Source organism: Nothobranchius furzeri, chromosome 9, assembly GCF_043380555.1.
Source record: "Nothobranchius furzeri strain GRZ-AD chromosome 9, NfurGRZ-RIMD1, whole genome shotgun sequence".
In the NCBI taxonomy this organism is placed as follows: Eukaryota; Metazoa; Chordata; class Actinopteri; order Cyprinodontiformes; family Nothobranchiidae; genus Nothobranchius; species Nothobranchius furzeri.
In genome coordinates, this window is record NC_091749.1 from 25,996,726 (window position 1) to 26,024,539 (window position 27,814).

Sequence of the window (27,814 nt, forward strand, 5' to 3'; positions counted from 1 at the left end):
TTTCCCCCCACTCCCAACCTCGCCATGGACATCTTTATATGATGCATTCACTGCACCTCAGAAATTGTAACCCTGAACACTGTTTTTCTTCTTTTCTGTTGTTAGTAACTATTTTATTTCAGGAGTTTGACATTTTGTCTGTTTTTCCAGGAAATCTGGACTCCCGGATGTTTTCTTTGACCTGCTTCAGAGTTGCATGTTTAAAATCCTCACCTGTTGTTGAATGCAGCTTTATCAGTTTGTGGTGTACATACATTTTGTACACACGGTTGCCTTTAAGGAACCTGGGAGGGGGCAGGGCAGCGCTCTGCTGCGTCCTGGACTCATGTGGACCAGACTGATGGAAAAGCTCATAATCAAACCCTAAGATCAACAGCAGAAGAACAGAGACTTACGCTCCCAAGCGTTCCTCCGTCCTACGTCCATCTTTGGACCAGAGCTCCACCTCCACGATGTGCGCCTGGTTAACGAACTGTTTGAGGGTGAACCTCTCTCTCCACTGAGGATTGGGCACTTTGCAATGACTCTGATTCAGACAGAAGGTCAAATGTAAACAATTTCACATGTCACACATTAAAAATCAATCTCGCTTCTGTTCATTGGTTAGAGGAGACGTTTTATCATTTCATCTCATGAAGACTCAGAACAAAAACATTGTTGATGCCAAAAATTAAACACACTAGTAACTGTGGCTATTATCAAACTAAATGTTATATAAATGACGCAATAAACTGTGGAATTGTGTTAAATGGAAAACTTTGTAATGAAGACCATCAGAGTGGACTTTAGTCCTAGCCATTAGCTCTTCAGTCCTAAAGGATGCAAACTGAGGTTGTGTGATACTATCTATAACTGCTAATTATTCACTTTCTGTAATGTTACTTTGAAATGACCATAAATAATAATACAATAATAAATGCAGGAGCCTTTAAGGGAAGTGGGTTAAAAAAGATTTTTAAAAGAAAGACATTTTAAAGCAGAAGGAACTATAAAAAGACATACAACATTTTAGGGACAAGAACAAATAAAGAGAAGGAGAGGAATGGAAGAGATAAAACCATTGATGTTTCATTTCCACCTTGCTTTTATATTGCTGCTCCCCCAGTTTGAAGCAAATGTAGAAGGACCCAGTCTGGGAATCTGCTGGCAGGTCCCGACCTTCGACCAGAGTCACCGTCACCACAGACGTCCAGAGCTGGCTCTTCTTTAGGGAGTCTAACAGCCGAGAGACTGGAACTGTCCCTGCCTGCAAAGATGGTTCAGGAACAAATATGAAAGGGGAGAACCAGGATAAAAACACAACAAATAACGCTGAACTACATTTATTTATAACACACTTCACTCAAAATCTACGAGCAAACCCGTTCAAAGAGCTGCGAGCAGACAGAACCGTGCTTTCAGGTAGAACCACAGAATACCTGAGCCCTGACACATGCACAGGTGACATTAACACACTTCACTGCACGCTCTCTATCCATGCACATCTGGTCAAAGCACACCAGCTTCCTCCTGACGCTCATGCTGACCGAGGATCAACCTAAACTTCCTGTCTGGAGTCATTCATGCACGACACACAACAACATGTACAGCAAGCAGCCAAACAAGAAGAAACTCATCACTGATGCAAATGAAGTCTCTTCTCTAAATCTGGCAGACATTCAGTCAGAATCACAGCTATCTAAGGTCTGTCCAGTGTCTTCCCTCCACCATGCCTTACCCCAGGACTTCGCTTTCGGCTCCACCTCTGCTGACAGGGGCATGCAAGTTAGGTGCAAAACAAAACACTGGTTAGTCAGCAAGAGAAAACGTCACAAGCATGGACACAGACAGAGAACAGTAAACACTCTTCAGTTCAAAGGTTTCGCAGCTCAGGATGGAATCACGAAAACTAGTCTGACTCTCAGCTATTAGACAAAGATTTGACTATTTCTGTCAAATTAGCTAAGTTTTGCATTTGCTACAGTTGACTGGCTGTAACAGCCATCTTGAATTGGGTTAAACTTGTTGCTGAAACCCATCCAGAGGTTCTGGAGTTGCTAACAGAAACAAGAATGTTTTTATCCATCTGCTGAGACCTTTTAGGGATTTGATGCGTTCTTCTGCAAACCTCCAAACAAAGTGCACAGTTTGTTTTTTATTTGTTACCTTAACAGCCTCTCAGAGTAAGGGCCAGTTCACACAGGAAGATCATTATTCTGATATTTGACCCGATTCTCCAAGTAGTGTTTCTAAAGCCTAATTTATACTTCTCCGTCTGCATCAGGATGGACGCACGCAACGCCATTATCCGTCCTTTTCGGACAGACGGCGTCAAGCTCTCTTTTCTAAACATCCGTCCAACAAGATGGAGAACGCAAGCTTGTGATTGGTCAGGATGCCGCTGTCATCGACAGAGCCACCATCGTGCCCTCAAAAACATAAATCGTTATCTAACGGCAGATACGGAGCAGCTTGAAGAATCTCTCGTGGAAACGCTCTAAAAATATGAAAGTTTTATTCACCCGTGGCTGGAGGAGTGAAAAGATGCGCAGCAAGCATTTTATTCATGCATGGAAATGATGGGAAACGTGGGTTTAGAGGTGGCAAACGCATGAAGAGGCGGAGGGGAATGAAGGGCAAATTTGTTTCAAAAAGTCTCTGAAATACAAAAAACCCACAAACACAATAGTAAATGCACTAACTTGGACCAGATACATGACAGGATGACACAGAAAAGCGCTACGCTCTCTATTGTCCTGGCGGGGAATCGCTTTGCAACACTCCCCAAGGGACGAAGAAAAACGTCTGTGTCCTCTCCCTCGTGGAACTCACGGAGAAGTATAAGTTAGGTTTAACTATGCTTGGTATATATGTTGTGTGTGTGTGTGTGTGTGTGTGTCTGTACTGGAATGTTTACTGTGTAAAGGGTCTTGAGACAACTCTTGTGATTTGGCGCTTTACAAATAAACTTGAATTGAAGTGAATTCTCCACTTCCGACAATCTTCAGGATGCCTGGATTACTATAAAGCAGGGGTGTCAAACTCAAACTCACACGGGGCCGAAATGAAACTCTGGGACGGAGTCGAGGGCCAAACTTAATATTTTTTGAAAAAGTGATGGCAAATTTGCGCATTTTCTTTATCAACATATATGCAATTTTGAACCTTTAAATTTGGAAACAAACATATTTCTGCATTAACACTGAATGTGGAATAACCAAATGACACACGAGCAAGTCAGTTACAAATAAAAGGCATCAGTGGTATTCATTACTTGTGGTATAATCAGCATTTTATAAATCTATTCAGGATTTATGTTTTCTTGTTTATTCATTTTTCTTATTTTTTATTCTCCTTTTTTTCTCCTGTAATAAGTGTCAACGCTGCTGTGACGTCTAGCTTTCCCCACTGAGGAACAATAAAGGGATTTTCTATTCTATTCATCTATCTGCAGCCTTTCCACTTCCTGTTTACTGTAGGTTAAATCTTTTCTCACGGGCCAACAACAACATAAAAATATCATTTTATCTTAAATGAAAATGCAACATCTCACCTGTTAACTTTCATGTTTTGGAGCAGAAAACGAGCATAAAACCAACATATTTAAAGCTCAGTTTGCTCCACTGGTTTACTGTGATGCTCACCTGTTCCAGCCAGATACCTGCATCATGGGGTTGATCTGAGCTGAGGAGGAGACTCCTGTTGTTTTGTTTATCATTATCATAATAATGACAACATTAGATGACAACAGGTGCTCACATAGGTTTGTGCTGATGAACATGTCTGAGCAGCTTGACCACGTCGTTGTGTGTCGGGGAGGAAACAACCACAGCAACCACAGAGTCATGCTGATTTGAGCGTGTCGCTGCTCGCTGGAGTTATATCAGCTCTGTCTGGACATTAGTTGGAAAACTTTCTCTTTCAGTCGTGAACACATTACTGAGCGGCTAGAATCTCCGTTTCTGGGCTTCAACGTCAGAAAATAGCTGAGTGAACTCGGCGCTGAGTGAGAGGAATGTTTAGTTTGTCTGAGACAGCGGAGCTGCAGACACCGGCAGCAGGCGCTGGAAAAAACACAAAGGAGGGGGCGCGTCGGCTCCGCGCTAACGCTGCAAAGCAGCATGGGAGTTGTAGTCTTTGCGGTAAAATCGGCCAGCGGGCCAGTTTTAATATATTTTTGATATTTATCTCGCGGGCCACATAAAAATGCTCCGTGGGCCGCATCTGGCCCGCGGGCCTTGTGTCTGACATATGTGTTATAAAGGCTCTAAAGATAATCTTGCCAGATAAACCTGCCATGTGTGGTGTGTTGTGTTCTTTTTCATTCAGAAGCTCGTTGGGACTGCTCTAATCATTAATCTGGGACATTCAACATGCTGGACAAACAAACATGCTGCTTGTTGAATGTGACCTGTAGCCAATCTGACAGCTAGGTGGTAGAAGCAGCGGGATCCTGCTGCATGCTCCTCCTCCACCGCGTTTCTTTATTTTGTTTGATCGAGTGAGATATACTGTCTGACCGTGGAACGTTCATGTGTAAAATGGGTTTGTGTGTTTAGTTTGTAGTTTTTTACCATGCGGCTGCAGACCGCACACTGTACGACCACAACCATCGCACCCATGATTCTTTTTACTGCACTACGTGTGTGGGGTCTTGTGTTTGGGAAATTGTCTGACAAGTTTCAAATCCTGCCGTGTGAACCTGGACTTGTCTGAGCGTTGCTAACTTTTCGTCCACGGTGGAGGTGCGTACACCAGTAAGTCAACACCCTATCTATAATCAGCAACAGCTGACTGCCACGACTCTCCTTCTGTGCAAACTGATTCTGCATTTTAGTTTAGTTGAGTGAAACGCTGAAAGGAGTCATGGCTTCTTGCTGTTCAGAGGTTTTCATTTTACATCCTGATGCACGAAGCCTTATAGCTGAGAGTGGCTGCACTTTCTTTTCACCACGACCATATGAAGTAAATCTAACGCACAATGGATATTCCTACTGCAGCAACACATGCAGTAAATACACTCAGGGCTTGCCATACACTGCCTTTCTTGCCGTCTTCGTTTCGGCGGGACAGACTCAAGTCCACCAACACGACTCCCATGTCCTCCTCCAGGGTGTTTGGATCATTCAACTGCAATGTCTTCTCATGGACTCTGAGACAAGATGAGTTAAAGGGTCACTTAAAAAAGTGATGTTACAGACATACAGCAGCAGGCTGAGGAGGATTCTGCACAAGGAGAGTTTGTGGATATTAATTGTCAGGACTCAGAAAGATACACTACACACTACCCCACAGGATCCCTGATGCGGCATGTGTTAGTTGTTTCCCTGCCCCAACACACCTCCTTTGTATCAGCAGGTGACTAAAGGGCTTGTGCAGAGCTTGATAACCTGCTGAACAGAGGGCTGTTCCACAAAGCAATCCCAACTCAATTTTCCCTAATTCAGTTCCACAACAAAGGCTAACCTGAAGCCCCACTCATTCACTCATGGCGACACATGCTTGTGGACAACCTGTCTCTGTGGCAGGCTAGCTCAGACACCTATTTAGGCTTAGTGATTAAGACTGGACAAGGCGTGTGATGTCAAAGAGTGTGCCACCTTTACGTTCTTCTGTGATATATGTCAGCGGTTGGAAGGCAACAAAGTGGTACATCACCTCCACCTCTGGCTGCAGGAGATGCAGCCTCATGGTGGATAAATTATGCAATGTGGGTTTTATCTTTCAGAACTGAGAACTAGCTGGATTTACGTCTTAATTTTGAAGGATTGTGTTGTAGTTAATCTTCACTTGCTGCCAGGACCACTTCATTCCACTGATGTTGCTCCCGATGTCAGCATTATTAATTATAATGAAAATATAATTATAATTAAGTATAATTATATAACAGCTGTTGTCTGGGATGAACCCATATTATTAAAATAACCTAAAAGCACCTTACAACTGCTGACATAAGACATATGTAAAAGGAAATGTGTGCGACTAGATTTTAAACAGCTTGTTCTCTGGTCACACAGAAACAGATCACGCTTCTTACAACTGATCTTTCAGCTTTTTTGATTCCTCACATTACACCACTGTCAAAACTGAAAATAAAAACGCTGCTTTCAATTTGTTATAATCACTACAGAAGAATTATCAAAATGCATTTAAACAAAAACTGAAAATATTCAGCTTTATGCCAAACATCGTGATATTAAATGAATCTTTTCTTAGTAACATATGTACTAAATGTGTATTTGTGACTTAGAAATGGTTTTACTGCATTAGAAACTTGAGGGTCACATGACCAACAGTCTCCCAGTGGAAACTCAGCGCTCTCTAACTTAATGACGCCAGCAACACGACTAATCGAGCAGCTGGCGGTCTCTGTTTTAGTTATGATCTTTTTTTGTATGTGGGCCTGAATTAATAATTCTTTCTCCATCTGGAAAAAGAACACCGCTCTTTCACTTCCTTTCATTCTCACATATCTAGCATCGATTTACAGGGGCTGCCTGTGGACGCACATCGAACTCACTCCTCATTCCTTGTTTAAATTTGCAAGGATTGAATCCACCTGAGGTTCATTTGCGGAACAGAATAAGTCTGGAAACTAGTAAAGCTAAGCATTTTTACAAATTGAGATTCGATTTTCTGAGCTTGGTTCATGGAAAAGCCCTCTGCTGATTCAACCACTGAAGCAGGTGTAGGAACAAAATGTTTAAAAACATCAGACCAACACCCATGCCATTCTTTAACATCTGGGCACAGCTGCAGTGGCTGGTGGTGATTTTAACTAACAACAATTAAATCTGAGATTTTTTTTTAAAAACAACAAAGTCACAAAACATCCATCAGGCGGCAGTGTTTGTTCAGTTTTTCAAAGAGTTGCACAGCTTTTAAACACACAAGACCTCACTCAATTATGAGTAATCAGAAGGTTGCAGGTTCAAGTCCCACTCAGTCTGTCATAGTCGTTGTGTCCTTGGGCAGGACACTTAACCCATGTTGCCTGCTGGTGGTGGTCAGAGGAACTGGGGCATGCCTCGCCTCTGTCAGTGTGTCCCAGGGCAGCTATGGCTGTGTTTTAGCTCATCACCTCCAGCGTGTGAACGTGTGTGTGAGTGGGTGGATGACAGAATGTGTTTTAAAGTGCCTTGGGGGGCTGTAAAACCCTAGAAGTCACTATATCAAATGCAGGCCCTTTATTTACCATGAGTGCTGATTCAGTTTTCAGAGCCTCATTTGCCCCCAAAACCAATCTGCACTCACAGTTTATGGATGGACTCACCTGTCAACAACCAACTCATTCAGCTGGACGCAGGCAAAACCCATAAAGTCATCAGTTGTGAGATCACGGTCGTATACCTGCGGGACATCAGACAGTACAGCGTTCATACAAACACAGCCACAGGGGGAATCTATCACCACGACCCACTCATGCTACATACAGCCAATGTCCTTAAAAATCATCCCAAGGGAAAGGCTACGATTCCCTGTGGACCTCTCACAAACACATCTGTATAACAAAATTATTGATATATAGCAGACCTTAACCAGTATGCCATCTCTAAACAAGTTATAATAGTCCTATGGTCAAAACCAGTGGTTCCCAAACTGAGGTCCAACACCCCCAAGGGACTCCCCACAATTTTGTCTGTGCAGAGGTTGTGAGGTTAAGGTTTTATTTGTAAAAATGACATTTATAAAATCCCAATAACACACCCTGCAGTAGAATCAAAGTTATAACTCTGTGTGCCAGTATAAAGTTAGTAAATGATACAACTCCTACATGCATGCACACAGTAAATGTGTGCATGCGTGTAGGAGTTGGGGTCTAAACCAGTGACTCCCAACCTTTTTTCCTTGAGGACCCCCCAACCCCCCCCCCCCCCCCCCACCCCACACCCACACACACACACACACTCCTACTCACATTAATGCATTAAAATTGATCAATTACAATCTATACAGACATATAGAGTTGTAACTCATTCTCATTTTGATTAAACAACTGGGAGTGTTATTAGGGTTATATAGATATAATTTTTTTTAATAATAATTTGTAGGGACCTCCTTGGTGGGGCATACACCCCAGATTGGGAACCATTGGTCTAAACAAAACAGGTTAACGCAGTTTTTGGCACATATTCTCTATCACATAAAGCAATCTCACCAGCTCTATTTGTGACGCCAAAATATGACAGACAACAGTTGGATCGTATCGTATTATTCAGGCTTATAAATGCTGCAGAGACCCGCAAAACATCACAAAAGGTGACTTTAGCATAGTAAGTCTCCTTTACAGCTACAATAGAAAATCTGCAAAACAAGCTAGCTTTAAATATTTTTCCATGCCTCTTAGCAATGTTCTAACATAGTATAGCTATAAATATATTGTGGAGTTTAAAAACTAAACGGAAGAAATTAACAAAGTGGTTCTCTCGCATTTGTCTAAAAACCTCAGCCAATAACGCGGCTCGGTCTGGAACCAAGGTCTGCACCATCTGGCTGTCTGTTTCCCAGGGTCCTCCACTCATTACACACTCACGTATTTAGCACCAGAACACCACTGGTGTGAGAGGTTCTCCACTCAGCAATCAGAGAAAGTGAAACAGCCGGCTGCTACCACTTCAACTTTAGGACAAACTACCAGTCCCAAAAAGGAAAACACCATTTGAAGTCACCGACAACAAAATATGTTTGGAACAGCAACTGGTGTTTAGCGCTCTTTTGATGACTCTGGCAATGTGGGTTCAGGTATGAAGCGGACAAGGCCAGGGGTGGACTGGCCTATCTGGCATTCTGGCCCTGTCCCGGTGGGCCGCTCAGCCAAGTGGGCCACTTGCCCAGCTTGGGCCTTCCCAAACCAAGTCCCCGTCTCACATGCGGTTATAGAGACAAGTCCGCGAGCAGCACACACAACACCCCATCCCTCCCCCACATTTGGCGGGATAGACGAGTCACGAGCAGCAACCTCCCCTGCCGAGGGCCGACGGTTCATAAAAATGCCAGGGCCAAATTTTGGTCCCAGTCAACCCCTGGACGTGGCCCAGGGATAATAACCGGCAGGAGGAGAGAGTTTAAAAACTAGTTTATTTTGTAGATTTGCCACTGCAGCTTTAAAAACAGAAGGCAGTAAAAGGCTCCACCTGACCTGGTGACTCACCTTGATATAAAGACTCTGATTCAGATCCTTCACAGGCAAAGAGAAGGACTCGCTCCACACAGGGTTCAGGTTTTTATAAACCACTTTGCTCTTGTAGATGGTTTTTCCTTCCATCTTGAACTTCACATAAGGGTCGCTGGTGCCTGTTAACGCCATAGGTTCACACACATAAGACACAAATAATAATAATAATAATAATAATAATAATAATAATGCATTGAACTTATATAGCACTTTTCAAGTCACCCAAAGACGCTTTCACACACTCTCACATTCACACACTGCTAGTGATGGTAAGCTACTTGTAGCCACAGCCGCCCTGGGGAGGTCTGACAGAGGCGAGGCTGCCATTTGGCGCCGCCGGCCCCTCTGACCACCACTAACACAGGCAAGTTGGGTGAAGTGTCTTGCCCAAGGACACAACAGCAGGATACCCTGGCGGGAGCTGGAATCGAACCCATGATCCTCCGATCATGAGGCAACCCGCTCTACCACCTGAGCTACTGCTGCCCCGAAAACAAATAATACATTACATGTTTAATTTATTATTTGGTTTTGTCAAAATGACGGAAAATGTCTCGTGTGAGCATGCAACCTGCCATTATATTATTATTCATAACGGAACATTCTGCAAATGCATATAATAAACTGAAGTAAATAAAGCAGTAACTTATGAAAGCCCATTGTTTTGGTTCCTAACTTGCAGCAGGATCATAAGTCTGCTCTAACCCGACAACCAGACCCACTTAGATCTAAATCTAGATTCTAAATGAGCCTTTTCCTTTTTCCGAACTTTTTTCTACCCAACCTTTTAGCTGCTGCTGAACATGAAAGGAGACCCAGTGGTTTCCAGTCAGAGAGGCCTGACCCACTCACACAATCGTCTCTAAATGCTGAGGAGGATGTGGGTTTTTTCATCCTCGGGGGGGGACGACAGGAAGCAAAAAACAATCAGCTTGCAGATTCTTTTCAACGATAATTCTCACTCTGCAGATACTTGAATGTCCCCCAACTTCACATTAGTTTATAGTCCTGGAAGTTCCCCTGTTTCCATGTACATATTTAGTCAAGGTTATTAATGTTCATTCATATCACTTTGTTACTTTATAGTTTGTAATTATGTTCTCCTTCAGTATTTTTAATAAATAAAACCATGATCCACACAATTTCAACTCATCACTATGACTGTTCCATCGTTTGACTCCCAAAGATGACACACATCTGTTTTAGGCGTTTAAAACTTAATATGTTCAAAGATAAACACATTTTACTGTTTGTTTCTTTCATCTTTGTGGTGATATTAACTCAACTTAGACATGCATTATTATATTTATTAATACATATAAATAAATGTTTTTATGAGTCCATTGGACTAGATATCCTAACTTTACTAGGACATGGAGCTTGAACGCATGGTACGACAACGGTGTCCATCTGTGAGTTGTATCAGTCCTTTGTGGTCTAGAGATGAGACAAACTGAAACAGGTAGGTTAGGTACACGACTTTCTAAAACAGAATGGGTGCATTCCTATAACCTACTCAAACTAGAGCCGGGCGACAAGGCCTCAAATCAATATCACGATTTACTGAGCAGTTTCCCTCGATGACAACATAAATGGATGATAACTACCCGTACAGCGGCAGGAGCGATGGTAAATTTGGTCGATGGTAGATTTGTTCTGTTCCCACAAAATTGCTTCAACCACCATTTGGCAACATTTGGAATTTGGTCGCTGCCGCCAGCTTCTGCTAGCTGCTACCCGCTGGCCCCGCCCACTGCTTCAACCTTTGAAACATCCTCCATTCCCCTCTTGTTACAGACCATGAGGTGGAGTCACTCCATCCAGTTCATAGCACAGCGTCATGAACATCGGCAACGTACGCACATCTTTTTCTAATACTTTAGTGAAGCACTTTGTGTTTTTTCTGTCTGTGATAGGTTCTATATAATCAATAATTAATAATAAATCATTGTATTTATAGGGTTAGGAACAAAATAGGATCCTCTAAATTAAATCAATAAAAAGTGAAAAGCAATATAAGCAATAAAACAGATAACAAATGACAAATAACCTTATTTATATGTTTTATCTGTATTAGACGTAAATGTTATCGGTAATGTTGCCTAACTATAACTTAAACCAACAGTTACATGACAATAAATGAGAATAACAAACATACAACAACACCTGATCCGCAGACTGTCCTTAATGACCGTAGGGGTAGAAGTGCGCACACACAGAGGAAATCAAAGTCACACCAGCTGATCAATTCTTGACCTCTGGCCTGCAACCAGTTAGTCTGACTTTCAGGGTATAATAAACACATCCAGGTGAGTTCCAGCAGAACACACACCACTTCTGCAGTAAAGCATCATCTTCAGGGATTATTTGGTAGATTTAGGGGAACAATTGGGCAAAATATCTGATCCTATCCTCACTAAAAGCTGAATAACAAACAATAAAGAACAATTCATGTGTACTTGTGAAAAATAAAACCACATTACTCCACCACCACATGCCAGTTTGGCTGCTGGTATGACTCATGTCCAGAGTTCAACTCTGTATCTTTAAGCATATTTATGGGGAATGATTCTGCAGCTGTCCACACAAAGAGTGCGTTTACGTACAGCCAGTAACCCTTTTAAAACCCGAATATTCAAAATAACCCGGTTCCGCAGGTCCATGTAAACACCGCCAAAAACCCGGATATGCTCATAACCGGGTTTTTAAAAACCCGGTTACTACACCTGGGGTAACCCTTTTCTAACCCGAATGTTGGGTCGTGTAAACGCATATCGGGATATCCCCATCAAAGCGTGCGTTCTGCGCATGCTCTGTTCGCAAGGAATCTTGGTCTTTTGAGTAGCGAGACGTCTTGTATGCGCCAGAACACCGGAAGTAAACAACAAGTTGGGAGCAACATGGCGAGTCGCGGCACAGCACCAAACTTTTGGAGTGACGAGGAAACTAAAGCGCAAAAAAACGCGGTCGCTATCTCTTCCGAGCTGGGAAACATGTTGTTGTTTTCACGGATACCGAACGAGAAGAACCGGAGATGACGCATATTGCGTCTGGACATAGTCCACACATCCTGACACTACCCCAACGTCCGCATTTAAATCGGGTTATGCAAGTTAGAGGTAGCTCTTTCTATTTATGCTTGTAAACGGGTTATTCTGATCAACTCAGAAACCCGAATCCCGTCCTTAACCCGATCATAACCCGGATATTGGCTGCATGTAAACGTAGTCAAAGAGACCTGCTCTTAAGTGCTCTTTCTATTGTTCAGTCTCATGTGTCAGGTCTGTTATATACAAGCAGGCAGCAGGGCTAATAAAAGGGGAGAGTTAGTGAGTCGTGGCAGCGTGTGTTTTGAGTTAGTGTTTTAGCAGCATTGATGCTAGTCTCTCACCACAGCGGTCCCTGATGACCAGGTTGCGTCCTTCCTTCAGGTGGATGTTGAGCAGGAAGGAGCGACGAAGATCCGAGTTGTTTTCTGGGACCAGCTCAGTCTCAACACCCATCTCACTCTAGAGCCATCAACACATCCATTGTCAGTGTTAGCATCAAAGCTAGGAGACCTTCTTTTACACACAATCATCATAATAGTAAAACTAAACAGAACAGGTAATGACATTTTTAATGATTTAAATAAAAAATAGTACCTTACGATCAATAACACAGAAGAGATTATTAACATTTCTCGTCTTGTTTATGTAACGTTCAACCAGGAAACCATCTGTCCTGTTGGTGGTGCATTCACAGGATCGATAACCTGAAGGTCTGTGGCTACAAAGGGCCCTTCAGCCCCTCTGAAAAGGTTCCTGGTGACTTTGTGAATAAATCAAACCTGAGTAATGTTGACAATAGGACACTGTAGCTCTGGTGGTTTATTCGTTCAAACCGCTTGCAAGGGAATGGCACTAATAACACAAGCAGGCTGGTCTGTTAACTCAGTGTTTAGCCCTCCGACTGTCCTAATGGGTGTGACCCCGCGAGGAAAGTTGACCATTGAGCAGGGTTGATGGTTTATCCCTTGGGTCCATGTGAGGTGTGAGCACCACCTCACCCCTGCCACATAGACCTCAAGGGATAAACCATCAATCCTGCTCAATGGTCAACTTTCCTCGCGGGGTCACCCATAAATACAGTGGGAGGGTTCAGAAATGAATCAGATCATCATAAAAGCACAGATTCCCATCACAAGCTGAGTTCTGCTTTTGGACCATTAGCTTGAGGAAGAAAGTTTAGTTGACATTTACAGACCTACATAAACTCCTGCTTCAGGCTAAACTGTTTTGATGAATATCACCTGTTTCTTTAACCTGTGTGATGCAGAAATGTTGAACTAGTTGTGTTCTTCCTCTTCATGTCCAGAAACCAACACAATAATCTGGATTGACCTCTGACACCACAACCATTAGCTGATCCGGTTCTTGTGAATACACAGAAGTTGATCCGACACAATTTCCAGGTCTATTAGAACCCTAATCCAAATTCAAACTGAAAGGCATTCAGATAGTTCCTGCTTTTTACTCAGTGACTTTAGATATTATGATTATTGGACTATAGACAAAAAAAAACTAATGAAATGATGTTACACACACATGGTTTTTAAGAGCATTTGAAGCCCCTGATGATGAAAAGTTCAGGCTGTTGAACAGCTAAAGAGTCAGGAGCTGATCCCTACTTGGCCTTTCTGCTACCCACACAAATCCTCACAGCATTTATTAAAAATTCCTGTGTCCTGGGGACTGGACTGAGATAACCCCAAAACAGCACAAATGGATTGCTTCAGTAACTCAGGCCAGTTTGGGACAGTTTTAGGTCTTTATCTGAAGGTTGGGCGACACCGTTATCTCTTCTTTTTCTCAATAAACCATACCATACCATACCATCTTTATTTATAAAGCACATTTAAAAACAGCATGGCAGCCGACCAAAGTGCTGTACAGAATAAAAAGTAAAAACAAACATCTTTTGTAAAAGTACTTTACACTGCCGGTAAAAACATAATCATGTAGCAACGTTTCTCTGAAAGCCTGTGACACAGCCATGATTTTATCTACTAAAAACAACCTCTGATGTTGTTTAAAGCGTCTCGTCTGACTGTTGATTCAGGACAAAGATGCAACATGTTGTCAACACCTTCAGTGGTTCATGGACTATTTATTTAATGACATAAAAATGATCATGAATCACTAGTACTTTATTTTTCTGCAGGACCTGGATAGGTAATCAGACATATTTGACTGTTGCTAATTCTTCAGTTTGTTATCTCATAAAATATACTTTAAATTAAGTCACACCTCAGAGGAGCTTGTTTCAGGAAATAGCAGAATGCCACATCAGAGGAGAGCCTAGCACGGTGGGATTTGGAGTTTTATTTCCTGATATTTGAACATCTCGCCTCAGATTGGACAACAGTGACTACCACTAACTTCATTTGTAACGTTGATGTTTTATCTCCACAAATAACACAAGCCGGAGGGAGTTCTGCTGTGTGGTGGAGTTACTAATGCTAACAGTTAGCTTCTAATAATCTACAAACCAGATTCCAAAAAAGTTGGGTCACTGTACAAATCGTGAATAAAAACTGAATGCAATAATGTGGAGGTGCCAACTTCCAATATTTTATTCAGAATAGATAAATCACGGAACGAAAGTTTAAACTGAGAAAATGTATCATTTTAAGGGACAAATATGTTGATTCAAAATTTCATGGTGTCAACAATTCCCAAAAAAGTTGGGACAACTAGCAATAAGAGGCTGGAAAAAGTAAATTTGAGCATAACAAGTAGCTGGAAGACCAACTAACACGAATTAGGTCAATTGGAAGAAGAAGAAGAAGAAGAAGAAGAAGAAGAAGAAGAAGAAGAAGAAGAAGAAGAAGAAGAAGAAGAAGAAGAAGAAGAAGAAGAAGAAGAAGAAGAAGAAGAAGAAGAAGAAGAAGAAGAAGAAGAAGAAGAAGAAGAAGAAGAAGAAGAAGAAGAAAATATCATTTCTATAGCGCCTCTCAAGATAAAAATCACGAGGCGCTTCACGAAAACAAAAAATGTAAAAATAGAAAAAAGCATTTAGAAAATGTTTAAAAATATATTTAAAATGAGCAAAAATAGACAATTGTGATTAAAAAATATGTTAAGAAAGAGAGAGAGTGAACAGGAAAGAGGGAAATCCGTGGATCCTGAGGAAGGTGGAATAGGTGGGGAGAGCAGAATAAAGAGAGAGTGGTGAAGAAGGTCACACAAAAGCCAGCTTGAACAAGTGAGTCTTCAGCTGCTTTTTAAAGGAGACCACTGAGTCCACTGATCTCAGGCTCAGGGGGAGAGAGTTCCAGAGTCTGGGGGCCACAGCAGCAAATGATCTGTCACCTTTGGTCTTTAGCCTGGTGCTTCACAACCAGTAGGCTTTGATCACTGGACCTCAGGGACCTGCTGGAGGTGTAGGGACTAAGAAGATCACCAATGTAAGATGGTGCTTGTCCATGTAAGGCCCTATAGACCAGAACCAGGATCTTGAAATGAACCCTGATGTTGACTGGCAGCCAGTGAAGCTGGAGGAGAAGTTGGGTGATGTGGGTGTGTTTGGAGGACTTGGTCAGAAGCTGAGCACAGGCATTCTGAACCACCTGTAGACGGTTCAGGGAGGTTCTGCTCAGACACGTGAAAAGAGAGTTACAGTAGTCTAAGCGTGAGGAGATGAAGGTGTGGATAACTGTCTCAAGTTCAGAGCGGGACAGAATGGGACTCAGCTTAGCAACGTTCCTGAGATGGAAGAAGGAAGAGCGAACAAGAGAACTGACATGAGAATCCAGGGTGAGAGCTGGTTCAAAGGTCACACAAAGATTCCTGACAGAAGGTTTGGTGTGAGAAGCAAGCAGACCAAGAGAGTCTCTGACTTTGGGAACCAGCTTGTCAGGGGCACAGATGAGGATCTCAGTCTTATCTACATTCAGCTGAAAAAAGCTCCCAGCCATCCAGGTTTTGATAGAGTCTAAGCAGGTGTGTAACAGCTGCAGCTTAGACATCTCATGGGACTTAAAGGAGATGTACAGTTGGATGTCATCTGCATAAAGATGGTAGGAGATTCCTTTGAAGGAGCTCAGGATGTGCTGAAGAGGAAGCAGATAGAGGAGGAAGAGCAGAGGCCCCAGCACAGAACCTTGTGGGACACCATGGGTAAGAAAGGTGGTGGAGGACCTAAACTTGGAGACGGCCACAGAAAAGGAGCGCTCAGACAGATAAGAGGAGAACCACTCCAGAGCAGATCCTGATAGGCCTACCCAGTCTCTGAGCCTCTCCAGTAGCAGGTGATGGTCAACAGTGTAAAAGGCTGGAATCAGGTCCAGCAGGACCAGAACAGAACAGTCCTCTGCATCACTGTGAGTCATTAGAGACCCTAAGAAGAGCTGTTTCAGTAGAATGAGCTCTACGAAAACATGACTGGAAGCTATCATAGATGTTATGTTCATCAAGAGCAGCAGTGAGTTGTTTAGCAACAACCTTTTCCAAGATCTTGGAAATGAACGGAAGTTTAGAGATGGGTCTGAAGCTGCTGTGGAGAGAGGGGTCGAGACTCGGCTTTTTAAGAAGCGGGTGGATTACAGCATTTTTAAAGTAAGCAGGGACCTGACCAGAGACCAGAGAAGCATTAATTGTAGAGAGCATGCTGGGACAGATGGACTGAAAAGCACTTTTAAACAAAGATGAGGGTAAGATGTCGAGGGGGCATGCAGAGGTCTTCATAGAGTTAACTAGTTACTGGCAACATGATTGGGTACAAAAAGAGCTTCTCAGAGTGGCAGTGTCTCTCAGAAGCCATGATGGGTAGAGGATCACCAATTCCCACAATGTTGTGCAGAAAGATAGTGGAACAATATCAGAAAGGTGTTACCCAGCGAAAAATAGCAAATACTTTGCAGTTATCATAATTTTCCTGAACCAATCCTGCATCGGTCTCTTGAGAACTTTGACTTACTTTCTTTGTCCTCTCTTGAGAACCTCCTGTCTGCCTTGAAGCCGTCAGTTCTCCTGTTGACCGTGTCCCTCCACACCTCCTTAAAGAGACTTATTCTGTCACTGGCCCCCTTTTGCTTAACATTATTAACAACAGCTTATCCACTGGTGTTGTACTCCGTGCTTTTAAACACGCAGTAGTTCAACCTGTTCTGAAGAAGCCTGGCCTTAACACCTCTGTTATGAGTAATTTTCACCCGATCTCCAAGCTTCCATTTCTATCAAAACTACTAGAGCATGCTGTTTTTAACTAAATTATTTCTTGCCTTGAAGATCATGGTTTAATGGATCCCTTCCAGTCAGGATTCCGATCCCTCCATAGCACAGAGTCAGCTCATCTTCGTGTTTTTAATGACATTTTATTAACCCTTGACTCTGGTTCTAATGTATTGCTGGTTTTGTTGGATCTATCTGCTGCTTTCGACATGGTTGATCACGCTATTCCGTTGACTTGGCTGAACCAGCAGGTCGGCATCCAGGGGAAAGCCTTAGATTGGTTTAGGTCGTACGTCTGTGACAGCAGCTTTAATGTTATGATGGGTAGTGCTGCCTCCCCCTCTGCAGCTTTGACTTGTGGTGTACCTCAGGGCTCTATTCTCCGACCCTTTATATTTAATTTATATACTTTGCCCCTGGGGGACATTTTTAAAAAACACCATGTAACGTGAGGAAATATGGGTTTTCTGTCACAATGGTGGTGTTGGACGCAGCTGGGTCATAGCTGGGTCGCTGAGAACTTTCACCCACAGATTAAGACCTGAACGCCAGCGAGTCTGGGAGGAAACCATAACATCTGCCACCTGCAGTCTACCAGAAGATGTGTTTACATGAGTTGTACCCAGACCAAGTCAAAACATAAAGTTTAAACTTCTTTTTCGTGATTTTAATGTTAAAATAACCATTATCATTTTGCTCATTATAAATGTGTTTAATCAAATGAATGACTAGTATGCTTTGGGGTAATTATAATGGATTAATGAATCCACACTTAAGTAGATAATGTTGAATGTGTGGTACTGACCTTCACACTCAAGCACACAAACATTCACACACACCCACACACATCTGCCCACAGTAAACTCCAGACACATTTGATGACGCACATGTTTTGCTTTGAGAAGAGAGGTTTTTGGTAAGTTTTCAGTTTTATGATTCAGTTCGTGTTGGACAACGGGAAAGAACAGACCTGAAAACCAAAGGGGGGGCAGAGCCTGTTGGCTCGTTCTTCCCCCCTTTCACGCTGTTTCTGCCAAGCCAGGCAGAATAGCTGAATCGCGACTTCTAACGAAGACTCATTACCGAGTCTTTTGATTTCTGAGTGAATTAACTTAAGAAAGCGCATCGATAAAACGCTTTACCATCCACGTGTACCGAGGGCAACTCTGGACCGGTTCCGTTCGACACCTACGTCTCCTGTCAGCCGCCGGTGTCATCTGGATGAACCACAACATCCTCCACGGCCCGGATCCGAAAGAGGGTCCACAAGAGTTCGGTGAGACAGAGCACGGTTTTAGCGTTTGATGCAGTTCTCTGATAAGACCTAAGTTTATCCAAACCATCACTTCACTCAGACACCTGTTTCTTCCTGAAGCAAAATCAGACTCACACACGCATTCATGTCACAACATTCTCAATCTTCATAAATTCACCAGAAGGTCTATTTGAGCAAGAACAGCATATAAACTGTTAAAAGATTGTCCCACAAAGTTGCCAATGTGATTGTTATTTCCTGTTTGTCAATTTTCAAAATCATTAGTTTAATTTGAAGAATTAAAACTTTTAATCCTTCAAACTTGTTTCCTCATTGAACTGAAACACAGACACTCAGATATTATCGGCAGTTTATGGATGAAAACAACCTTTGAGTCTTCTGAACAATATAAAATTTGGTTATTGATTTATTAAAATTAATATTCAGAATTAATACGTAGCATGGTTTCTCTTTCATAAAAGAGCATAAATCCATAACGCTACATTTAAAACCACATTGACTACCATTTATATGCAGACGATTGCCAAGTATGTGCCTATGTGAAGCCTAATGGCTCCTTACAGCCCCTTGTTGAATGCTGCAATGATGTGAAGAGCTGGCTGTCGGCAAACTTTCTTTTGCTGAATGATGCCAAGACAGAGGCTATCCTTTTCAGCCCTAAGACTTCTCAAAGTCCCCAACTGACCTTTCCATTTATCACAAGTGGGTTGAAAACCCGTGTCACAAACTTAGGGATTGTGATGATGCTAAACTAAAAATGGACATTCATGTCAACCAGGTAGTTAAGACCTGTTTTTACCACCTGAGGCATCTCTCTAAAGTTAAGGCCCATTTTAAAAAGGCGTTATCTCTATTAAGTTGTCCATGCCTTCATTACCTCCCGTCTCGACTACTCTAATTCAGTACTATATGGTATCTCCTCCTCCACTCTCACTCGCCTTCAGCTAGTGCAGAACGCAGCAGCGCGATTCTTGACTGGCACCAGGCAATGAGAACACATCACACCGATTTTATCAAATCTCCATTGGCTCCCCATCCATCTCCGGATAGAGTTTAAGATCCTGGTTTTTGTGTTCAAATCCCTCAATAACTTAGCACCTGGCTACTTGTCTGAGCTCACTCACCCTTATGTCCGTACGAGATCCCTCCGATCAGCCAACCAGCACCTCCTTCATGTCCCTAGCTCCTGCTGTAAATCCCGCGGAGAGCGCGCCTTTTCAGTTTGTGCACCGAAGCTCTGGAACCACGTGCCCCTTCAGATCAGACTCTCTTCCTCTCTTTCCCTTTTTAAGTCTCGTTTAAAAACTCACCTTTATTCTTTGGCTTTTAATTCAGTTTAACTTATTCTCTTTGTCCTTTTCTTTTCAATATGAATTACTCGATTTTAATGGATTTATTTTTTATTGTTTTTATTGTGTTTTTGTTCAGCACTTTGGTCAGCTCTCACGCCGTGTTGAAATGTGCTATACAAAACAACTTGGTATGGTATGGTATGGTATCATCAACTGTGCATAACATCATCCAAAGATTCAGAGAATCTGGAACCATCTGTGTGCGTAAGGGTCAAGGGTGTAAAACCATACTGGATGCCCGTGATCTCCGGGCCCTTAAACAACACTGAACCATGAACAGGAATTCTACTGTAAAGGAAATCACAGAATGGGCTCAGGAATACTTCCAGAAACCATTGTCAGTGAACGCAATCCACCGTGCCATCCGCCGTTGCCAGCTGAAACTCTACAGTGCAAAGAAGAAGCCATTTCTAAGCAAGATCCACAAGCTCAGGTGTTTTCACTGGGCCAGGGATCATTTAAAATGGAATGTGGCAAAATGGAAGACTGTTCTATGGTTAGATGAGTCACGATTTGAAGTTAGATTTTGGAAATGTGGGACGCCATGTCATCCGGACAAAAGAGGACAAGGACAATCCAAGATGTTATCAACGCTCAGTTCAGAAGCCTGCATCTCTGATGGTATGGGTTGCATGAATGTGTGTGGCATGGGCAGCTTGCATGTCTGGAAAGGCACCATCAATGCAGAAAAATATATTCAGGTTCTAGAACAGGGGTGGGGAACCTTGGTCCATCAAGGGCTGCTATCCAGCATATTTTAGTTTCAACCCTGCATCTTCACACCTGATTTCAATCAGCAGGTGATTAACAAGCTTCTGCAGAACTTGATGAGCTGCAGAACAGGTGAATCAACCACTGAATCAGAAGTGTTGGAGCAAAGACATGCAGGATACCGGCCCTCGAGGACCAGGGTTCCCCACTCCTGTTCTAGAACAACATAGACGTCATCTCTTTCAGGGAAGACCCTGCATTTTTCAACAAGATAATGCCAGACCATATTCTGCATCAATCACAACATCATGGCTGCATAGGAGAAGGATCAGGGTAGTCAAATGGCCAGTCTGCAGTCCAGATCTTTCACCTATACAGAACATTTGATGCATCATAAAGAGGAAGGTGCGACAAAGAAGGCCCAAGACGATTGAACAGTTAGAGGCCTGTATTAGAGCATTCCTATTTCTAAACTTGAGAAACTGGTCCCCTCTGTCCCCAGATGTCTGTTGAGTGTTGTACGAAAGAGGGGAGATGCCGCACAGTGGTGAAAATGGCCTTGTCCCAACTTTTTGGGGATTTGTTCACACCATGACATTTTGAATCAACATATTTGTCCCTTAAAATGATACAGTTTAAACTTTTGTTCCATGATTTATGTTCTATTCTGAATAAAATATTAGAAGTTGGCACCTCCACATCATTGCATTCAGTTTTTATTCACGATTTGTATAGCGTCCCAACATTTTTGTAATCCGGTTTGTAGATGTTCTCTGCTGTTTCCTGAATGCTAAACCAACAACAACCTTCCCCGTCGCGAGTCATGATGGGTGAGTCCATGAATGTTAAATGCATCAAAAGCCGAACTTAAACCTAACAGCACAGCAGCAACTATCTTTTACCATCTATTTCTGTGATCCAATCATCAGTCATATGCGCAAGAGCAGTAGCTGTGGGGAGCCTTTCTCTATGTTGATAGACTGAAATCAAACAATTAATACAGAAGTACTCTTTATTTGCTAATTACTTATTTTACCAAGAGCTGGTATAATACACCTGCTACTTTTCCCTGAAAATAGTTCTCTATTACTCTGTGGTATTAGGATTATTGTAGCTATTTTCCATTCCAAGAATGAACACCTACTCTTAAGTTTGAGTTAGTAATATGAGCTTCGGGTACTGCAATTAAATCAGTTTTAACAGTTTTATCTTCAAATCATCAGAACCCGAAGGTTTTTCTTTACTAACTTTTAGCAATTTACTATTTTTTTAATGGTTGTTTTCAAAAAGTCTTGCATACCAGAAGATATGCAGCAGAACAAATACTTCTAATAAATTACAGAATGTAATAAAGAAAAACATTTAATGTCAAAAACATATTTTAAAAAATACTAAATCATAAAAGTTATTTTTATTTAGGGTTTTGATTCTTTTTCCAAATAGTGCAACACAAAAAAGCTCATAAAATCAACAAAGATGAAGATATTTTAAATATAAAAACAAGCTAAAAGTGCTGAAAACACAAAATTTCATTATAGATTGAACTGAAGTAAAAAACACTAAATCAGAAATTAATTTTCTTGCTGATTTCCTGACTCCTCATTAATGTTATTTTATTTATTTATTTATTGTTTTTCTTCAGCTCATAGAAGTTAAGTGTTGCCTCAGTAGTGAATAACTGCAAGTAAAATGATGCTTTGGTGCACATTTTTTATTGGCAATATTAAAATAAGGTTGGAGGTTTATCCCATTTCTCTCCTTTTTGTTGAGCAGTGCTCAGATCAGCAGGTCTGACCACAGTGCACACAGAGAGAGATGAGCCATTTTCAGACTTGTGCTTTATTAATAAATGGGAGAAACCGCTGAAAGTGTGAATATAAATTAATCAAACTAAATCAAAGGAGATGTAAAACGGTTGGGAAGCCTGTGCGTGACTCACTATTTTTATGGTGATTTTAAATAATTTGAAATTGGTTTAGATTTTTATTACTTTTAGATTTGTCCTAAATAGTTTTAAACCGGCTCTATTTATTTTTTACAGTGGTTTTAAAATTGTTTCATTGTCATGTTCCTCTCCTGTTTCCTTATCTCTGCTGCAAGTTACAAGCCGTCTTCAGGAGAAGACAGAACTCTTAACCTTAATAAAAGAACCATATGCCTTCTACACAATTATTTTCTTATTTTAAAAACATTAATTGACTTACCTCCACCATTTATATTTTGGTTCAATCTATATTTAATTCTACCCCTCTATACCAAACTAATAATCATTAACTGAATTATCCAAGTATGTTTCAGGAATCACCATATACGTAAATCCCACCTAAATATAGTTTCTAAACTATACCGTTTCTTATTTCTTAAGCTGCAATAATTCAAAAGAGATATTCTCAACATTTATGTAGGTATTGTGAGAGTACTAGTCAATACCTAAATTAAACACTTTTGGGATGACGAATGAAATTCGAGTCCGCTCCAGCCAGTGGAGCCAGTCATGAACCTGACCACAACTCATGTTACTGCAGCATTTGTTATTCCAGTCTGCGTGGCAGCGGATCGCAGATTCAGCCACACCATGAAACAGCAATAAGTCGGTCTGAGGCAAAAGTGAACCTCATGGCTATAGATTTCCATCTTTTCCCCTATAGACATTTGATTACGCACAAGTAGGTGGCCAGTTAAGGTTTATGGAGAGCAGAAGGAAGGAGAGAGCTCTGGCCGCACAGGTTAAACGTTCCTACTTTAAGAAAACCGTTAAATTGCATTGTTGATGTGCTACCTGGGCACTCTAAATATTTAAAATTAAATCAAAGGAAATTGTAATATATATATAGCCATGTCCTGATGTGGGGACTAGGGGGTGCGTTGACATGGTCAGGACATAGAAGGGGGTGCGCGGCTAAATAAGTTTGGGAACCGCTGGTCTAGTGTGTAGTTTAAAGTTATATTACTTATTAAAATACTATAATAGTAGTATACACAACTGAAGTAGTTCAAGCCTTTTATTGTTTCTAATATTGATGATTTTGGGATACAGCTCATGAAAACCCAAAATTCCTATCTCAAAAATTTGCATATTTCATCCGACCAATAAAAGAAAATTGTTTTTAATACAAAAAAAGACAACCCTCAAATAATTATGTTCAGTTATGCACTCAATACTTGGTTGGGAATCCTTTTGCAGAAATGAAAAGAGGGTACTCGCTGCAGAGCCACAAAGGCAGAGCTGCACCATAAGGTGGAGCTGCACCATAAGGTGGAGCTGCACCAGAGTCAGCCCTGCCCACTCACGCAAACTCAGCCTAGCCCACTGACTTGTTTCTTATTTTTAACTTTATCGCAAACTAACCTGACCCACATGAATTACGGCTGTTACTAGTTTACAATTGTTTAATGTTATGGTCTATGCTCCAATTAAGCAAAATAAATATAACTTGCTACATGACAAAGCCTGAATATATCCCAAACGAAAAGGTTTCTTTTAGCAAACATCTGCCCACAGCCGCTCCAACAAAAGTGGGCTACAACAGCATTTAAGGCTTATTGTTGTACGGGCTCTGGTAGTCCAGTGGCATGATCGTCTGACTTGAGTTTAGCTTTCTCCTCTGCTGATGCTGATTCGACTCTTGGTGGGGTTGGCAGCAATCTATTTAGCCAGTTGAAACATTTAATTTGTTTAAATTTTAGTTGTAATGATTATTTTCTGCAAAATATCTATGTCTCTGAAAGTTCTTTGAATTTGGTCGTTCCTAAACAGCATTTTAGTTGAAACTCTGCTCACAAATGGACTCACACTGGCTAAATAAACAAAAAAACAAACACATTAGTCATTATATTTTAAACGGTATACCAATAAATGTTTGAAAACATAGTACTGGCAAATGTAGCTAGAAAGGAAGAAAAAAGTTAATGTCGCTACCGGGAGGCAAACCTGCGCAATACTGCATGCCAATCTGACTCCATAACCACTTCACCACTACATCTGATAAGAAGCAAGTGGCATCACATGTAATAATGCCATCCAGTGTGTCTTTGTAGATGGGAAGTATGGTTTTTCTGGCGGTGTCTCAGTAGAAGTCATTTCAGAAATAATTTGTCAGAAAATTCACAGAATATCCAGATTTTAGAACCAAGAGCAGACCCGCTTCGGGGGAGGAGACCAAATTGAAGCGGAGATGGGAGGAAAATGCGTGAATGAGGCCAAAAATGGCTTTGGTGTATATCTTATGAGGAAATAACAATATAACATGGTAAAAAGTTCTAAAAGTTAGATTTTTAATTATATGGGACCTTTACAAAACTATTTAATTAATCTCTCAACTCCGTCCTCAATCTTGCATTTTAGATGGTATTAGCTATAACACCCTCTTTGATTCCAGAATGCTATTAAGTCTGACAACTGGAAGGAATACTGACTCTGATGGATTGGGCAGGGCTGACTCTGGTTCAGTTCCACCTTCTGGTGCAGCTCCACCATTGTGGTCCTGCAGCGAGCACTACTTGGAAATGACTGCTTCAATGCGGCGTGGCATGGAGGCAATCAGCTTGTGGCACTGCCGAGGTGTTATGGAGGCCCAAGATGCTTCAATAGCAGCCTTAAGCTCATCCAGAGTGTTGGGTCTTGCATCTCTCAACTTTCTCTTCACAATATTCCACAGATTCTCTACGGGGTTCAGGTCAGGAGAGTTGGCAGGCCAATTGAGCACAGTACTACCATGGTCAGTAAACCATTTACCAGTGGTTTTGGCACTGTGAGAAGGTGTCAGGTCATGCTGAAAAATGAAATCTTCATCTCCATAAAGCTTTTGAACAGATGGAAGCATGACATGCTCCAAAATCTCCTGATAGCTAGCTGCATTGACCCTGCCCTTGATCAAACACAGTGGACCAACACCAGCAGCTGACATGGCACCCCAGACCATCACTGACTGTGGGTACTTTACACTGGACTTCAGGCATTTTGGCATTTCCCTCTGCCCAGTCTTCCTCCAGACTCTGGCACCTTGATTTCCGAATGACATGCAAAATTTGCTTTCATCTGAAAAAAGTACTTTGGACCACTGAGCAACAGTCCAGTGCTGCTTCTCTGTCGCCCAGGTCAGGCGCTTCTGCCGTTGTTTCTGGTTCAAAAGTTTCTTGACCAGGGGAATGCAGCACCTGTAGCCCATTTCCTACACACGCCTGTACACGGTGACGCTGGATGTTGCTACTCCAGACTCAGTCCACTGCTTCCACAGGTCCCCCAAGGTCTGGAATCGGTCCTTCTCGACAATCTTCCTCAGGGTCCGGTCACCTCTTCTCATTGTGCAGTAGGGCTGCAACAACGAATCGATAAATTAGATGAAAATCGATTACTAGAAGCGTTGGCAACAAATTGCGTCATCGATTCGTTGTGTTGCGCAACTCTTCCAAAAGCCCCCCCCCCCCCCCCCCCCCCCCCCCGGCCGCCGTTGCACACAGACCAGAAGCAAATCAGATCAGCGTGAGGGAGAGCCGGCAGGTGTTCGGAAGAGGAACATGGCAGAAGCAGCGAGACCCAAAAAAGTAAAAACTTCTAAAGTTTGGGAGCATTTTCAGTTAAATCAGGCGAAGACATTCGTTACCTGCAACGTTTGTAGGCATGGCACGGGAGTACTACGGTGATGATGCAGCATCTTAAACGCAAGCATGCCGAATCATCAGCGAGGAAGGAGAGAGCTCTGTGTCCGGGTAAGTTAAAAACTTTTCAAAAGTGATTCACCCAAGCCCCTGATTATTACACAGGCTAGACATGCCCTAAGCTTGTAAAAAAAGTCTGTAAAATCGTAAGCGCGACGCTATTAGATAAACGGGGGTGGGGGGTGGACTTGCGCTGCTGCGAACCAGTTCCGCCGTCACATTCCCGCAGAAACTGGTTGATTACACCGGGGCCAGACTACTAGCACCACAATGTCCTCAGAAGCGAAAACGCTTTTAAAAGGGAGGGAGAAGTGCTAACTCTCGCTGCAGGCGTGTTGTGTGTGTGCAGTTATTTACTGGTTAATATATTTTTGGATTCAGTTGCTTTCATGTGGCCTAATGTGAGTCTATTTGGGATCATTGGAATGATCAGCAGCATTTCTTGATGTGACTTTATGGCAGTTGCCCATGGCATCATCACAAGGAGGATGGCATTCATTTACTTTTGTTTTATTTGGTATTTTTTCAGTCATTTTTGGAAATAGTGATTAATTTTGATTAATTCACAGCCTATGTTTAATTACATTTAAAAATTAGTTGTTTGACATCCCCAGTTATAATAAATGTCTATAGATGAGATCAAACAAAACAGATGAGAATTCCCCTTAAAGAGCAAGTCACCCCCAAATAAACATTTTTTTTTTGCTGATAAACAAAATAAATGAGTGTCTAATCGTGCTGCAGACACGTGTCGTCAATAATTTGGCACTTCAGTGCATCTTAGTTCAAATTTAAATATTCTGCCTAAAACTGGCAGTGTTGTGCCGTTGTCAGGTAAAAACTCTGCACTGTATTTTAATTTAAATCTGCCACCGCTATTGGCTAAGAAGTATGCTATGATGTAAACTGGTACATTATGATGTCACAATGCTGTCGTGAGCCTGAGTATGTGTGTATTTGTTAGCGGCTCCGCCCTCTCGGTCTGCCAGGCAACAGCATGTGTTGCATTTTTCAAACATGAAGTGGGAGTGGAGTTAGACTCTGGTAGGGGTTGACTTGCTCTTTAAGCTGTTTAACTTGGACCAAGCATTTTAGGTCACAGATAGGTGTAGCTTAGGGTCAATACACCTTGTAAGACAATTTAGGTGATGGCATGTTGTTTTTCTGCTATTGAACTGTTTTCTAATAATGTTGTGTTTAATAAAGTGAAGGAAGGAGATAAATAATGTTTCCCTAGCAGTTTTTAACAATGTCCCCATGTAATCCGATTAATCGATTAATCGTGTCGAGACCCCATCCGATTCATCGACTATCCAAATGATTGTTGCAGCCCTATTGTGCAGCATTTTCTGCCACACTTTTTCCTTCCCACAGACTTCCCACTGAGGTGCCTTGATACAGCATTCTGGGAACAGCCTATTCATTCAGAAATTTCTTTCTGTGTCTTACT

General features: G+C 41.9%; 1 protein-coding gene across 1 annotated transcript in view; it reads right to left on the reverse strand.

The window, feature by feature from the left end:
- The window catches only part of mctp2b (multiple C2 domains, transmembrane 2b), a 116,834-nt gene that overhangs the window by 21,467 nt on the left and 67,553 nt on the right, over window positions 1-27,814 (reverse strand). Inside the window, exons 4-10 of the mRNA XM_054734839.2 lie at window positions 12,546-12,663; window positions 9,131-9,273; window positions 7,253-7,329; window positions 5,017-5,131; window positions 1,718-1,744; window positions 1,079-1,246; window positions 396-526 (exon numbers count right to left, since the gene is read on the reverse strand). Coding sequence (XP_054590814.2) covers window positions 396-526; window positions 1,079-1,246; window positions 1,718-1,744; window positions 5,017-5,131; window positions 7,253-7,329; window positions 9,131-9,273; window positions 12,546-12,663 — 779 coding nt within the window. The remainder of the gene's footprint in view (window positions 1-395; window positions 527-1,078; window positions 1,247-1,717; window positions 1,745-5,016; window positions 5,132-7,252; window positions 7,330-9,130; window positions 9,274-12,545; window positions 12,664-27,814) is intronic.